At 34.2% G+C, this 15,165-nt stretch overlaps 1 protein-coding gene across 1 annotated transcript; it reads right to left on the bottom strand.

Annotated features, from left to right (window-relative positions):
• Positions 1–4,384: 4,384 nt before the first annotated feature.
• LOC114748034 (WD-40 repeat-containing protein MSI4-like) lies at positions 4,385–12,024 on the bottom strand. Its single transcript, XM_028936391.1, has 15 exons — positions 11,710–12,024; positions 10,963–11,026; positions 10,511–10,597; positions 10,251–10,313; positions 9,848–9,913; positions 9,604–9,678; positions 9,289–9,364; positions 7,800–7,998; positions 7,333–7,414; positions 6,677–6,750; positions 6,368–6,479; positions 6,132–6,206; positions 5,621–5,700; positions 4,980–5,079; positions 4,385–4,842 (listed from the first exon to the last, which is right to left on the bottom strand). The coding sequence occupies exons 1-15, from the start codon at positions 11,838–11,840 to the stop codon at positions 4,744–4,746; spliced, it is 1,383 nt and encodes a 460-aa protein (XP_028792224.1). The 5' UTR covers positions 11,841–12,024; the 3' UTR covers positions 4,385–4,743.
• Positions 12,025–15,165: the final 3,141 nt, after the last annotated feature.

Below are 15,165 nucleotides of genomic sequence, written 5' to 3'. Positions count from 1 at the left end.
TTCTTTAAAGTGTCCCTTTGATTGAAAAACTTTTAGAATTCCATCATATCTTTTTATCCTATGCAAGCGTTGGCCAACTAATGAATGATCTTCGTCGGTGACATGTTAACTAAAAAAAGATAAAAGAAAAACAAAGCACAACAGGAAGAAACCTAACGTAAGAATCATACTTTCACCATGATCAGCAGCCACAACATCTATGTTACTTTCCCCACTCTCATCCACATGATCTGTGAAGTCCAGTTTTGTTTCAGGTGATTCATCCTACACCCTATTTTTATTTGCCATTTTTTCTTTTGGCTCTACCTTTGAGGCTTTGGTAACATTATCTGTCTTCTTTCCTCCTTTTGTTTTAAGCTTCTGAAGCCTATTTACATCAAAAGCTCCAAGATTGAAACTTGCATTCTCTTTTTCGTTAGTGCTACCATCTAAGTTAGATTCTTTACTAGCAACAATATGGTCATTGGATTTCCCATTCTCCATCTCATGTCCTTCGATATTATCACCATCCCCACCATCACCTTTTTTCTTATTTCTTCCTTCAGGCCCATTCTTTTTGTCCCTGACCTTGCTTCTTGCTGTTAAATAAAGCCCTGCCACTAGGATTTAATTTCTTCAAATCCTCAGCCTGAGCCTCAGCCTCCACCTTTAACTGTCTAAAAGTTTCATCAAGATCATGATACACTGTCCTTTTCGGATCATAAATCTCTGAAAACTCACGTTTCACCATAGCAAGCAGATCTTCCACATACAACAGATGAAGGATCCGTTGATACACAGCCACAGACACAAGGGCAAGCTCATTATGGAAGGTCCGTTTGAGGGTGTAAGCTCCACCTGGGGCGTCATAATTATACGATGCAGCACCAGATCGTTCCTCCAAAAGACAAGATCGGATCAATATCAATTGGAGATCCTTTAAGAGCATTTCCAAGCTCTTTACAAGTCCAGAGGATCAATCCTCCTCTTGTAAACATGAGTAACTGCTCTAACATCTTCAATCACCTTCAAATACCCTGCAAAAAAATTTGCAGTAATTTCCATAATGCAAAAACGAAGAATCTACAAAAAACCAAAACATGAATTGATTTCATTCAAAGATCCACACTCTAAATCTTTGAACTAGACATATCTCAAGACAGAATTACATTCAATCAAAGACAAGTAGAAAAATTTTCCAAGGATGGGCTGATTAGGAAGGGAAAGATAATAGAAGAATTTGATTTTGAGACGCATTGTTTCTTTCATACAGATAACAAGGAACATGGAAATAATTAAAGAGAAAATTCGCCCACCATTTCTTGGGGCTCAGAGAGCAACCTAAGAAGAAATATAAAATGGAAATATAAAATGTAATGTCATGTAAAAGTATACTCGTAATAAAATATAAAAAGACTATAACACCCCTCTAAAAAAAGCTATCAAATCAGGTGATTGTTAAAATAAATCTCTCTCTCTCTCTCTCACACGCGCGCACACACACTCTCATTATTCTTCTTCATTCTCCATACCACCCACGTCCTCTTCATTTGCTGCTGCTACCATAACCTCTATCTATCCCTCCCTCCCTCCCTCTTTCAATTCTTCTTCCAGCTACTGCACCAAAACTAATAGCTAACCATACCTTTTGTGATGCTAATTTAGTAATTTATACTTACATAAAGCAAAATGAGATAACAATACCATTTTCGGTATTGATTTCTATCAAAAAACCCAACAATTCCACCATACAAGAAACTGGACTATACTAGTATGATCATGACCACAAACGATGACCCATCAACTTCTATAAATGCATATAGCAATGAAACTTAATTGCTTCTGACCAGATTGGATAATGTAAATTTCAAATAGTTAAAAATTCACATAACCATGAAACACGATAAAAGACCTTCATGTGATTATATTCACACCAAAACAGCAAATACTACTTCCGGTCCTAATTATAAGACCCGGTTGACTAATTTGGAGAGATTAAGGAATTTAGTTAAGTTAGTTATTTGTCATAAATAGGTGTTATCTTTCCTAAAATATCCTTACTAATCAAGTGTATTGGCTATAACTATCATTGTTAGAAGGACTATCTTGGAAAAAGTGAATAAATATGAGAGACAAAGTGGATTGGAGTCTTATATTTAGGACCAAAATAAAAGTCAAACAGGATCTTATAATTAGTACCGGAGGTAGTATAATCAATGGAGTGAAACAAAAAGATCAGGGAAGACGAGAAAGATATCTAGTCCAGGTATTATGAGTATGAAAGAACATGAAGGTCAGGCTTTTTCATCATCAATTTCACACAAATAGTCCGCCGCTTCGCACAACAAACTAGAAAGATACGCAGTCCAAGTACTCGTCTAGATGAAGAGTACGGTTGGGTTACTGTTCCAGACTAAAGTTGATTAACATTTGATAACCACGCCGGACTTGGAGAACCGCTTGTCCTCAGTTACCCCATCAAAAACAGAATTAGATTCAATTACAGAAAAATTTAAAATAAGGAGATGATGATGAAGGACGGGTCGGTTAAGTAGGGAAAGGCAACAGACGAACTTGGTATCGAGAGGGGTTGTTTCATGCAGAGAAAGGAAGATCAAAACAATAGAGGAGAAAAAGGTACCAGCGATTTGTTGGAGCTTCAGACAGGGACAAATAAAACGGAAAATAAAATCCAGCTGAAGCAGACGAATGACGGCTATATACGCGCGCGCGCGCGCGCGCGTATATGTATAAAATCTGCTAACAGAGAAAGGTGCCTTGGGAGCCAATCAAAAGCTCAAAAAAAAAAAAAAAAAGAAATGGGAGAATTAGAGCAAGGTCCAAAAAGTAATTATGAAATTTTTTTAATAACAACTTAAACAGCTTATAATCATAAAATTTAAAATATAAAATAATAATTTTTTAGACTTATTTTATAATTATTTTTTTTTAGACTTGATTATAATTTTCTGAAAAAAATCAAATATGTATGGATGCTAAAAAAATTACAAGAAAAAAAATGTACAGTTATACTTATAAGGAGAATTGTTTTGTTGTCCTAAAAACAACATAGTTACCGAAAAAATTTAATAAAAACAGCTGTTTGTAATAACAAGTTTAAGTACAAATAATTACTCAGATTTATTCATAATTATTTTCTTTTTTAATATCTCATTATAATTCTTCCTTATTATAATTTATAAATATCATTATGGTAGGGATGTCTATAACACTAAAAAAATTTGTGACGATGGTCTTGAAAGTTATGGAGGAAAAAAATATCATGAAGTCAACAAATTATTTTTAAAAGTTTATTTATAAAATCTCATAATCTCCTAAATCGTTTTTTTAAAGAACTTTTTGTAATGAATATATCACTCACTCATTATAATCTCTCTAAAAGATTCGAACCAATAACATCACATTTAAAGAAAGACTTAAGTGAGATGTTTAGTTTCATTAAGCTGTAACTATAATTAATACGTAAAACCTTTAAGATTTATATACTACTTCCGGTTCTTATTATAAAACCTTGTTCATAATCTACAAATAAGATTTTATAATTATGACTGGAAGTTGTATTATGCAATTATATAAGTTAATTCTTTTCTTTACATTGTAGCTCTTGCTTTTATAATCAAAGACTATGAATTACATCTTTTATACAATTATAAATAAACAAGAATTCCGAGGATTAAAGGGGGGAGAGGGAGAGAGAGAGAATTCACCTCATTCTCTCCCCATACTTCTTTCTTCCTTATATTACATTTCTATCGTGCTTTCATATCTTGTTCATCTTTTCCTTTGGTTTTCATAACATACGTTGAAAAAGAAAGACGGGAAATGAAAATCTGTGCAAAGAAGGGTTCCTCTTTCCCCTCCCCGTATTGGGCGTGGACGGTTTGATAGAAAGCAAGTGAAGAAAAATAAAAATAAGCTGCCAAGTATCAAAAAAGAAAGTAGCCATAGGATGGTTTCTTTGTTTGTTTATGTGTTTTTTGTTGTTTTTTTAAATTTTTTGATATATGAGGAAAGCCAATAAAAGACTACATTTCAATTAGAACAGACAGTGTCGTTTAGAACAGCATAATATTTCTCATATATTTACTTAAACACTTGCATCCTTTATACTTGAATGCAATAATTCACACAAATAAAAAATAGTTAAAACTAGTTAAAAATACTGTCTTGAGATTAATTTTCAAGGATGCAGAATTTGTTACAGTCAGATTTTTCTAAACAATGATTAAATTGCATTTTTTTTTATATCAATATTCCAATAAGATCATTGACGACTTGTGTTTTGTATTTGGTTTATAAATGAAGTGCACGACCAAAAAAGACATAAAGTCAACACAAGAGACATTGGTACAATAATGAACTCTCATGTCTACACTTGTGCACAACATTAACTACTGCCATATAAGTTCTTAATCTGCCTTGTACAAGGCAGATTAATATCACAATATGTTTGCATACACAGTGATTAACAAAATAGCAGCATTAACTGCATTATGAACAACGAACGCTTTTTCTTCGGCACAACAAGAGAAGGCTTTTAGACCAAAGATTCAAAACTATCAACCAAATGAAATGTTCACCATTTGACAAGATTACGGAAGCTAGAAAACACTTCGATGAATGAACGAGAAAGTCGAGGTCTACCGTCCTCTCCCCCCCCCCCCCCCCAAAAAAAAAAACACTATGTTACAACCTTCAGTGAATTCCTGAAACTACATCAAAGTTAGAGAATTTCCAGACATGTCATGTGTTGTTGCATCCCATAATATGGGATCTGTACTTATCCAGCTCAGCCAAAACCTCATCTTCTGGTCGATAAATCAGATCAATCATCCTCCATATCTGCATCACAATATGGACTTCATTTAAAATATCTCCAAATATTTTGTCGATTTTCAATGTAAATGGATAGAGGAAGCAAGAAATTCAGCAATTCATGGAGAGTTAGCAGAAGCATGTAATGCAAAAAATTCCCTTACCTGAAGGGTACCACCACCTCCAGTACTTCCACAATCATCAGAGACACTAACAATGGTCCACGGGTCAGAAGCATTCCAGTTGAAGTCAACAACCTTGTCCCTGAATGAATAAGCAAATGTTAACGGCTTTGCGTTTTACTTATTAACCAAAAAAAGAATATTATAAGCCAAAAGATTATTGCCAGATCCCCAGAATGCCAGCCCTATATCAAAATAGTACTAGTGACTTGATACGCATTAACACGCATGCAAATATGTGCATGCGTGTGTTAATTTTTAATTTGATTTCAGCTAGGTCCAACCAAAGTCATTTTGTGAGGGGAGTATTGGCCTCTAGAATGCCAGATTGGGGTGGAGGCAGATAATCTTTCCCCATTTTCAGTTTCTGTTTCAGTGTGCTTCCTTTTGAATCATCTGTGTATGCTTTGTGTGAGTTTTCTCACATTGTAACTCTTTCGTTTCGTTTAAGGGGAAGAGTATTCGATTAATATAAATCAGTGTCAGTTTACTGTTATTCTGCTTTGGGCTCTATCAAGTTCCACCTCAACTGGCTAAGGAATAAAAACGAAATTTCCAATTGTTGTCTTTCTTAGATGGCCCAAATGACATTTAGAATGTATCAACACATATAAAGTTCATACCTATGCCCAGCATGTCGAAAGAATAAACCAGGAGGGGCGTCGGGTACTTTTGGACCAGCAGAATCTGACTTTTTACCAACCTAGGCAAATAAAGATCAGTGTTACACTACCCAAAAAAAGAAGAAGAAGAAGACGACTAAAAACATTAATAATGAATTTGATGTAGGAAGATTAAAATGCCTTTGTGTGTAGGTAAGATACACTCTTTCACACGTGGAGGCTCTTCCATTCAGCATTTAAGGGTTTAGTTTATACCAACCACATATTCAAGGTTGTAATGTCCATTCCATCCTAAAGACTCATTACATAAAATGCTTGTGAATGCAAAAAATATCAGTGACATTAGCACTTGAAGGATATTCTTAATTTATTGGCCTGAACAGCAACGTAACATCCAAGCCCCCGAACTAGATTAAATTAATTCAAAATGCAATGTGCATTTCATGATGAACAACAAGGTAGTGAAGGACAAAATGAAGCAACCCTATGAGTTAATTTGAAGTATTCAGACCTTCTCATGATCCCATATGTTTACGATGCCATCTTCAGCAGCACTTCCAAATACAGATGACTTGTCAGGACACCACTGAAACAGATGAATAATTATAGAGTAACAATTACAACCATATTCCCAAAACTGTCATGCATTTCAATAGACCAAAAGGGAAGAAGAAAGGGGAAAAAAACGACATGCATTTGAAAGCAGCAACTTAATTGAAATCAATAAGGCACTGTCCCAGTAGTCACCTGCACACAGAGAACAGCTGCATCATGACCCTCAAATTTATAAACTGGAGACCCAGCTGCACCGTTAGTAAATTTCCGACGATCAAACATATGAACTGTATTATCAGCCGAACTGAAGTGAAAAGAACCAAAAATCAGACAGAGGATCCATAGTCCTATGAAGTGCTTTGGCATTCGAACAGGATAAGCAATCCAACTACAAATTATGTGCATGAAGAACTAAAAGAGATAGTCCAAGAATAACACATAAGATCATAATTTTGACTATGGAACTGTAAGATAAAATCATTTAATAGGAGGCAGGAATACCCAGTCAGAATAAAATTGATATCATGAGGACTCCAGTCAACACAATGAAGATCTCCATTATGCGCCTTCTCAACCTGCTCAAAACATAACCATAAAATAGGAAAAAGGACATGAGAAAAAAATGAAAAAGTAATAACATATTCATATTTAAATTATTATTTTTCTTAAAAAGAGTTGAAAGGACAAATTACCAAATAAGCAAGACAACAAAACTTGAGTTGGCTGTGAATTTAAAACTACAAAAAGCAGCATGACAGGTAGGCCATCTGATGACATTGTGCACTTTTTCTTACAGGGAATATTAAGATAGATAAATTTCTTGCATCTGTAGCTCAAGGAACATATATTTAAAAAAAGGAAAAAAATAAAAAAATAAAGTCTCGGTACTTTGAATATGAAAACGAAACTGCAATTTCAGTTGAATCAGCAATTACCACAAAAATTTCTGAGGCCGCCAAGTTCTAAGTGCAGCCCATCAAAAAATGAACAAAATAAATGCAGTAAAACAGCTAACAGATATAGAGATTAAATCAGTTCTTTCCACACCACCTTGACTAATATTAGCTTGTTGGCATGTTATGCTTCTAAACTTCTACTCATTAATAATAATACTGTTAATAAAAAAATAATATTTAGAAGAATAGATGAAAATATACTTTAAATGCTGGAGTGGATCCCAATCGTGCATCCCAGAGTATGAGGCAAGAATCATCACCAACACTACAGAACTCGTGCACACTTCAATTCATACAGAAAATTGTGGAAGAAATCAGAAAACAGCAAAATGGAAACACGATGAATTAATCAACAATGAATAACAAAATTAAACGATGACGAACTCAGTAAGTCTGGTCCCCTTTAAACACTGAATGGCAACTGAGTGGGAATTTGGAATTTTGACATTACAGTCCATTTTCTGATCTATTTGGAAATAAATTACTACTTTAATTAAATGGGGATTTTGAATAACACAATAAATTCTAACGTCAATTATATTAAAACTCCATTTAGCAACCAAAATTACTTGCAGAAAGTGTGATTAAGTGCAAATGATTGCTGTGGATAATAATTTTTTAGCTACACATAATTGGCACATACAGCTCGGTAAAGAAAGAGGAATTACCTTGACGGGCAAAATTGTACATCCTCTACAGTTTCCTTATGTCCCTTGTATATGCCCCGTGGCCCAATAGAAGGGCCTTCTATTGTTTTCTCACCATTCCCTCCAGCCTTAGTGCCTTGTTTAACATTAGACGCTGCTTCAGCAGCTAAACTTGCAACATGGTCATGAATGCTCCATAAGATCACACACTTGTCCTTCCCTGTCACCCAAAGTTCTCACAAGGTAAACAAAATGCAATGACAGTATACAAGATACATTGTCCAGAAAGAGAAGAAAGTTATATTCATCAGCCATATAGGCATAGTATTTTGTATCTAAAGGAGCTTTATAATGCCTTCAACCCCTTTTGTTTTTGGGTTAAAATGAAGTTCTTTTTGTAAAAAGGCCTCTAACCATCATTTCAACTATTAATAACAATGCTTGGCATGCCAGTATAGCACTATATAAGTTAGAGTTGAAGATGTTTTCAAAGCAAATATTTGGCATCAAGTTTTACCACAAAATCAGAGAAATTCAAGTGCTCATGAGTATTTGAGAAATGTACAAGAATCTAAATATATAAAACATGAAATGGTGCGGGGAGATAATAGATCTTGAGGATGTGCTACACCGCCACTCTTTTGTGACAGTGACAGTGACAGTCAGTGCCTCAATTTCTTCTATGAGCATCACAACATGGACACGTTTCCCAATTTCATCCATTCATGAAAGCACAGGAAACAGTCAACTCCCATTCCTTCCAGATACAAAATTGAATCAGAGCTATCTTCCGAATCCCATGCAATACACATGCCAAAATGGTAAGATTAATTTCAGAACTAATCAGATACCATATGGTAATTAAGTTATACATTTTTATTGACCTAAACAGACAAACATGCAGCACTCAATAATATTGTGAGTGTTCAATTTAAAACCATATGCATGTGGCACACAAAGTAATGGCCCACTGCAGCTGCATTTGAACCATATGTCTTTTCCCGTCTTCTCTTTCCTACCCCACCTCTCCCCCCCCCCCCCCAAAAAAAAAAAAACCCTGGAAGGGTTGGTTTAGAAAGGGGCTTCAAAATTTGGCAAGGTTTGATTCGCCAGGATAATTCAATAGGAATTCAGCCACACACTGTGTGCATCTGGTTTGCAAGGGTGCTTCAAAAATTTGGAAAGGTTTGATTCACAAGGGTGATTCAATAGGAATTCAATCGCACACATCATGTGCGTCAAGGCAAAATCTGGGCACACTAAGCTACGCCACCATTGTTGCTGTCTATCTTCTAACCCTTGATATAGGAAACCAATGCTGCATAAATACATACACTATGGTTGCAAGGTCAATGGCAATGGCAGTGAAGGGTACTATGATAATCTGCAACCTCTGAGCTCATTTTCTACCACAGAACCCAAAAAATTAGGGTCTTTATAAGATATTCATATATTAAAAAGTAGAGTCTAAAGATCATAACCATGAGAAATGAATTAAAAAGACTCCTACCTCCAGAAAGAACGAAGGGTTCAGTTGGACACATAGCCAGAGCAAATTCAGCATTATCCTTATGCCCAGTCAGCGTCTGCAAAAAGGTGCAACCAGGATTTCAGTTTCCCAATACATGAACTGAAATACCCAAAAATCAACTTCATGAATTAAACATTCCATGTATTTGATAAATTGCAATATATACTGTTCAAGAAACAAGAACCATTATTTAGTTCCAAACTTTTTACATTTTTATAGTAATGAAAGCAATAATTAATATAAAGTTACTTGTTTCTTGATCATTAAATTTTTACATTTCAAACAGAAACTAACCAGATCTGGGCGGGAAGGAGCAACTCCCAGGACAGCATGGCGATTAGCTTGAGTTTCAACATTCCATATCAGTACCTGTTTCACCGATGGAAGAGCTTAATTCCTTCATCAAATTTATAATAGCTCACAAACAAAGTAAAGGATAAAGTATAAGATTTTTTTTTTAAAAAAAAAAGCCGATATACCCAATTCCGGATTATACTAATTTGACAGGGAAAACGGAAGCGCATAGGTATATGCTTACCTCAGGACTATCCGTGTGGGTGGCCACTATCTTGCTGTCTTGAGGGAGTTCCCTGATTCTGTTCACCTAAAAGAATATAATACGCAAAAAGCAATACAATGTTTAAGTAGTTACTCCTCACTACAGCAGCAGCAGCTAAGCCTTTGTAATGACATTTGCAATAAAATTTCTCTATTTGCTGAACTCCATGTGTGTATACACATGATTTCCTCATATTCAAAGTTCTTATGATCAGCCATTTGAAAGTTAAATATACTTATCAGATAACTCAAGTACTTGCAAATGCACAAAAGGCATTAAAAAAAAAAAAAAACTCACATGACTTATGTGACATTGAAACAGTAATAAAGAATAGGAAGCAGTCCAATATCGAATAGGAAGGACTTATAAAAATAAAGCATACCTCGCCAGGGTGTATGATAGTTTTGTACTTTTTCACAAAAGGAGAACGTGATTCTTCATTAAACTGAAAGATCACCAAAAAAAGAAATAACCTGCAACGGCTTAGATGCTAACTTCATGACCATTGTTAGAGATGTTAATAACACCATTCCCAGGCCTTCTTTTAACAGCTTAAGCTTTTAGCAACGGAATGGTCCCAAACAATCACAAAATTAAACAGTAAATAAAATTCATGGAGAGGGGAAAATGAACTGACATTACCTCTGATATATGCTCAGCTGCTGCAACCCTAGGTTTTACAACCTCACAATTTGCTATAACAAGAGTATTTGGTACACTTCCATCAGTCTGAAAGTAAGAAGAAATGTATGGAAATCAAATCAAACAAATAAACATAACATAATATCAGAATAAAGATAACGAAGTAAAGGAACAAAAAGAATGTACACATGAAAAATTAGCTGGTTTTGAAAATTGACAGCTTTAAACCATACTATGAAATAAATCATACTGAATTTATAGGATAGTATGTTTTAAATCTTGGCAACACAAACAGGGGTGATGGTCAATTAATTTTCACATCAAACTTTCAACAATATATATGGTTTGCCAAAAAAAAGGTGGAAGGATCTCCCAATATTTCCAATGAAACTACTGTTCTTTCCAGCCAGGCTAAGACTTAAATAAAATGCTGCAAGAGAGTATTGTGTCACCTGTTCAGAAAGATAGAGACGTTGACGGTTCTTGTATGTAGCTTGCTCTAGTTGAGGACCCCATCTGCATAAGAATGTCATAGGAAAATAAATCACCATGGGAAGAGGAGGGTCATCTATCAGGTGTTGAATGGAATTAAAATCAGTAGAATATCCCGGAATTATACAAGTCAACACTTCAATCTATCATTATATCATCTTCAAAACTTAGTAGTTCACAATCACGTTCTCCCACACAGATTACATTGACATCACAAATAAATTTTCATGCAATATCTAGTCAGAGCACCATTTCCCACTGGCAATTAATGTCAAACTAAGAATGGTCTGAGGGTCAACAAAAGTAAACAAAGAAAAAGCTGGGACTTTAAAACTTACCTTAATACTTTTTTGCAGAGTGAAGAACCAATAGTTGAAATAAGGAACTAATATAAAACTAGGTACATTTCAGAAAAGCCGTAATCAACACATCGGATTTTTCTTGTCCGAATATTCACAGCCTTCAATCATTAAAAGCAATGAAAAAATGAATTAAAGTTACCCGCGCATTTCCTACACCCACGACTCGTTCAAAAAACAACTTGAACATCCCAAAAATCGTGTTTCATTTATCTTCCCCCAGGTCAAATATTTCCCACCCAAAAAGGTCATTATTTTCCAACATACAAGAATACCGACATTATTAAAAGATGAAATGAAATCAAACAAATGAGACGAATGCGAAGAAGCGGGCAAGAGGGTAAGCACCGGCATGAGAGCGAGGGCCAGACGAGGTTGTGGTTGGCGAGCCAGTCATAGAGGACAGGGACCAGAGACTTCCATTGAGTGTATCTTTCATCCACCGACAGAGGAGCAGAGTCCCTGCTGGATTCCTTCATTTCCCGCCGGGGACTTGCGAGCAGGTGAGTGTGCCGACTGGATTTTGAGAAGTTCAGAGCTTTTTTGCTGTTTATGTTTCCCGCCTACTGGTAGTGCCTGTACGGCGGGGGAATTGGGAAGGTGGGCTCGTCCCTATCGCGTGGCCTCTTGACCATTTTTGTGACACATCGATTTTGCCAGAACCATTTTTGCACCCAGAAAAAAAGGCCTCTTTCGTTGTCTGTTTTAAACAACATAAAAATAAAGAATATGTTTATAAATTTATTTTGAACTATAAAATAAAAGAAAAGACACCAGTGAGAGTTAGCTTAGTTGGTAAGTACCTCTCCAACTCACCTAAAATTTTTGTAAACAATAAAAAAGAAAAGAAAGGGTAGGAAATATTGTATTTTCATTAATGACAATTATATCAATAAATCAAACTTTTATCTTACCTTTCCTTTTATTTCATTCCTAAAATAATGATTTTTGATTTAAACATATTTTTTTAAATTTGGTTTTCAAATCTTATTTTGAAATATACTTCCTACCCCCTTCTTATAGGAAACAACTATCAAAATCATGGGTTTCAAAACATTAGTTTAAATTTAGTTAAAATTAATAAATGTGTAAGATATGTATATATTTTTCAATTATAACCTTATTTATAAAGAGAGTACATGAGAGATAATAAGTAAAAATTTGTGACGAAACAATAATAAGTGGCATATATTTAATGGGGTAAAAGTGGAAAGACGGGTTTATAATTTTAGGGGAAAAAATTGATTCTTATGTTGCAAACACTACTATGAGAGAGATTGTTTCTTATTAAAAAAAGAAAAAGAAAAAGAGGGAGTATTATACTAAGAATATAAAAATAGAGAATAATTATACCAACAAAATAAGAGTAGAGAGTAGAATCAAACAAACCCTTTATTTTTGTTGGGTTACTTAAGATATTAAAATAGGTGTGTTCGTGTATTAAAATATTTGTGTATGCCACCTGACTTCTATTTAACAAAAAAAAAAAAGATAAAAAATGCATATACTACTTGGGGAAAAAAATGGTCACTGGCCAAAGGGATTTTGGCCTTAATTTGGGGATAGGTGACACGCTAGCAGAGGTATTCGATACATTTATAGTTAATGGAATCAATGTTTTGAGTAAGAAATTCAAATATGTCTATATATGTGCAGTAAAAAAAAAGATAAAATCACAAAAAAAGACTCTAGAATTTGAAAAATACAAGAACCGGTGACAACTTCACTATAGGTTTTGACCATGACATATTATTATTATCAAAAGTCATAGTGATGTTGTCATGGGGTTTCTATCTGTATTTTTCAAATTTTAGGATCTTTAATTACGATTTTTCTAAAAAGAAACGGATATTAATATTGGTTGCCACCCACTATCTGGTACTATGGTAAGCAAAAAGAAAGATGAGGAAAAAGCTATGCTTCGCTGGTTTGGTTTGCTGGAAAGCAAGGAAGATATGAAAGGTCATTTGAGAATTCCACCCACAAATAAAAAGAAATGGGACAAGAGCATGTCCGGCTTTATGTTTTAACACAAGTATTCTTTCGTCAGAATTGGGCTTTTGGCAATGACATTGTAACTTGAGGGGTGTTTGGTAATCTCCAAACTATGCTTTCAGAAACACTTTTCTGTAAAATGAGGCAAATTCGTCCACATATTTACTTCGTAAACCGTAAAAGCACTTCTGAAATCATGGTTTGGTTTCTATCTAAACACCCCTTTAATGATACTTGCGGAAGATCACAGGTTTGATTCCACCGACTCTCTCAAAAGTATCAGTTTACCTTTTTTTTCTGAAAATCCAAAATTTTGAAGTTTTCGTTGTGACATGTTAGCAATGACTACAAAAAAAAAAAAATTAAAACATACAATTGGATACTGTTTTTTTAAGAGATATTCAGAAACCTCTCAGTGGCACTTCCCAAAATTAAACGAGTCCTTTTTGAGGGAAGCAAGTAACAGAACAGCAAAAAAAAAAAACAAAACCATTGTAATTTAGGAGAAGATAGAAGAGGTGAGCTCAGGGATCAATTTTACCTGACCTTAATGCTTCAGATCTTACATTGTGCGTTGCCATGTATAGGCATAAGACGTATGATTGTTGGGCAATCGTAATGGCGATTAAAGACAGTTTAATGACAATTAAAGTGGCAATTACAAACGTTTATTAAAGATGGTTTAATAAAGTTAAAATGATACTACCTCTGGTCCTTAATATAAGATTCCATTTGACTTTTGTTTTAATCCTAAATATATGATCCCAATCCAATTGTCTTTCGTATTTATTTATTTATTTTCTAAGATAGTCATTCTAATAATGATAATTCTAACTAACAAACAAACTTGGGTAGCAAAAATATTTTAGGAAAAACAACACTTATTTATTACAAATAACTAACTTAATTGGTTTTCTTAATCTATTCAAATTAGTCAACTAGTTCTTATATTTATGATCGGAGGTAGTATAAAGCTATTAAAACTAGTTATTAATGAAATAAAATCGACATGTAAATGCTCTAACAATCATCCTGTTAGTTCCAAGACTCCTTTCTGTTCGTATGGCTGAACAATAAAAAAAGAGTGAATTGGGTGTTGTAAAAACTCTGTAGATAATAAAATAATCAAACCCGATTAATATAGGTAAAGTGAAGCAAAAAAGACGTCACCTATTGCTTGAAAGAAGAATAGGAGAAAAATACACACAAAGATTTATATTGGTTTGGTCCAACCTATCCTACGTTCAGTTTCTATGAAAATTTATAACAATGGAGTGTTTTTCTCTTCCAATAGACTAAATGTTGAATACTAAAATTCGATAAATCTCTCAAAGAATGTTTGCAAAGAATGTCCTTTTTGTATCTTGTGATCTTTCGTTGTTCTAGTTATTCTCTACCTTTTCATTCAATATATTATCTCTGGTCTTTAATATAAAATCCTGTTTGACATTTATTTTGGTCCTAAATATAAGACCTCAATCCATTTTGTCTCTCATATTTGTACAGTTTTTTCAAAGTAGCCTTTTTAATAATAAGAGTTCTAGTCAATACACTTTATTAGCAAGAATATTTTAGAAAAGACAACACCTATTTAGGACAAATAATTAACTCAACTTATTTCTTTAATTTCTTCAAATTAGTCAATTAGCTCTTATAATTAAGACCGGAGGTAGTATCTTCTATTTGTAGTCCATTTCTTAAAATGTGCATTAGACAAGCTTTTCTTTGAAGCTTAAGTCTGTAATAATCGACTCAATTTAATGTTGTCTAACATTGTATTTTGCTCTCAACCTTCCTATTGGATCTTAG

This window comes from Neltuma alba, unplaced genomic scaffold, assembly GCF_004799145.2.
Source record: "Neltuma alba isolate B1F8T4 unplaced genomic scaffold, ASM479914v2 tig00005575_pilon, whole genome shotgun sequence".
Taxonomy (NCBI): Eukaryota; Viridiplantae; Streptophyta; class Magnoliopsida; order Fabales; family Fabaceae; genus Neltuma; species Neltuma alba.
Note: the sequence above shows the minus strand (reverse complement) of the source record. Positions and strands in the feature narration are given on the sequence as shown.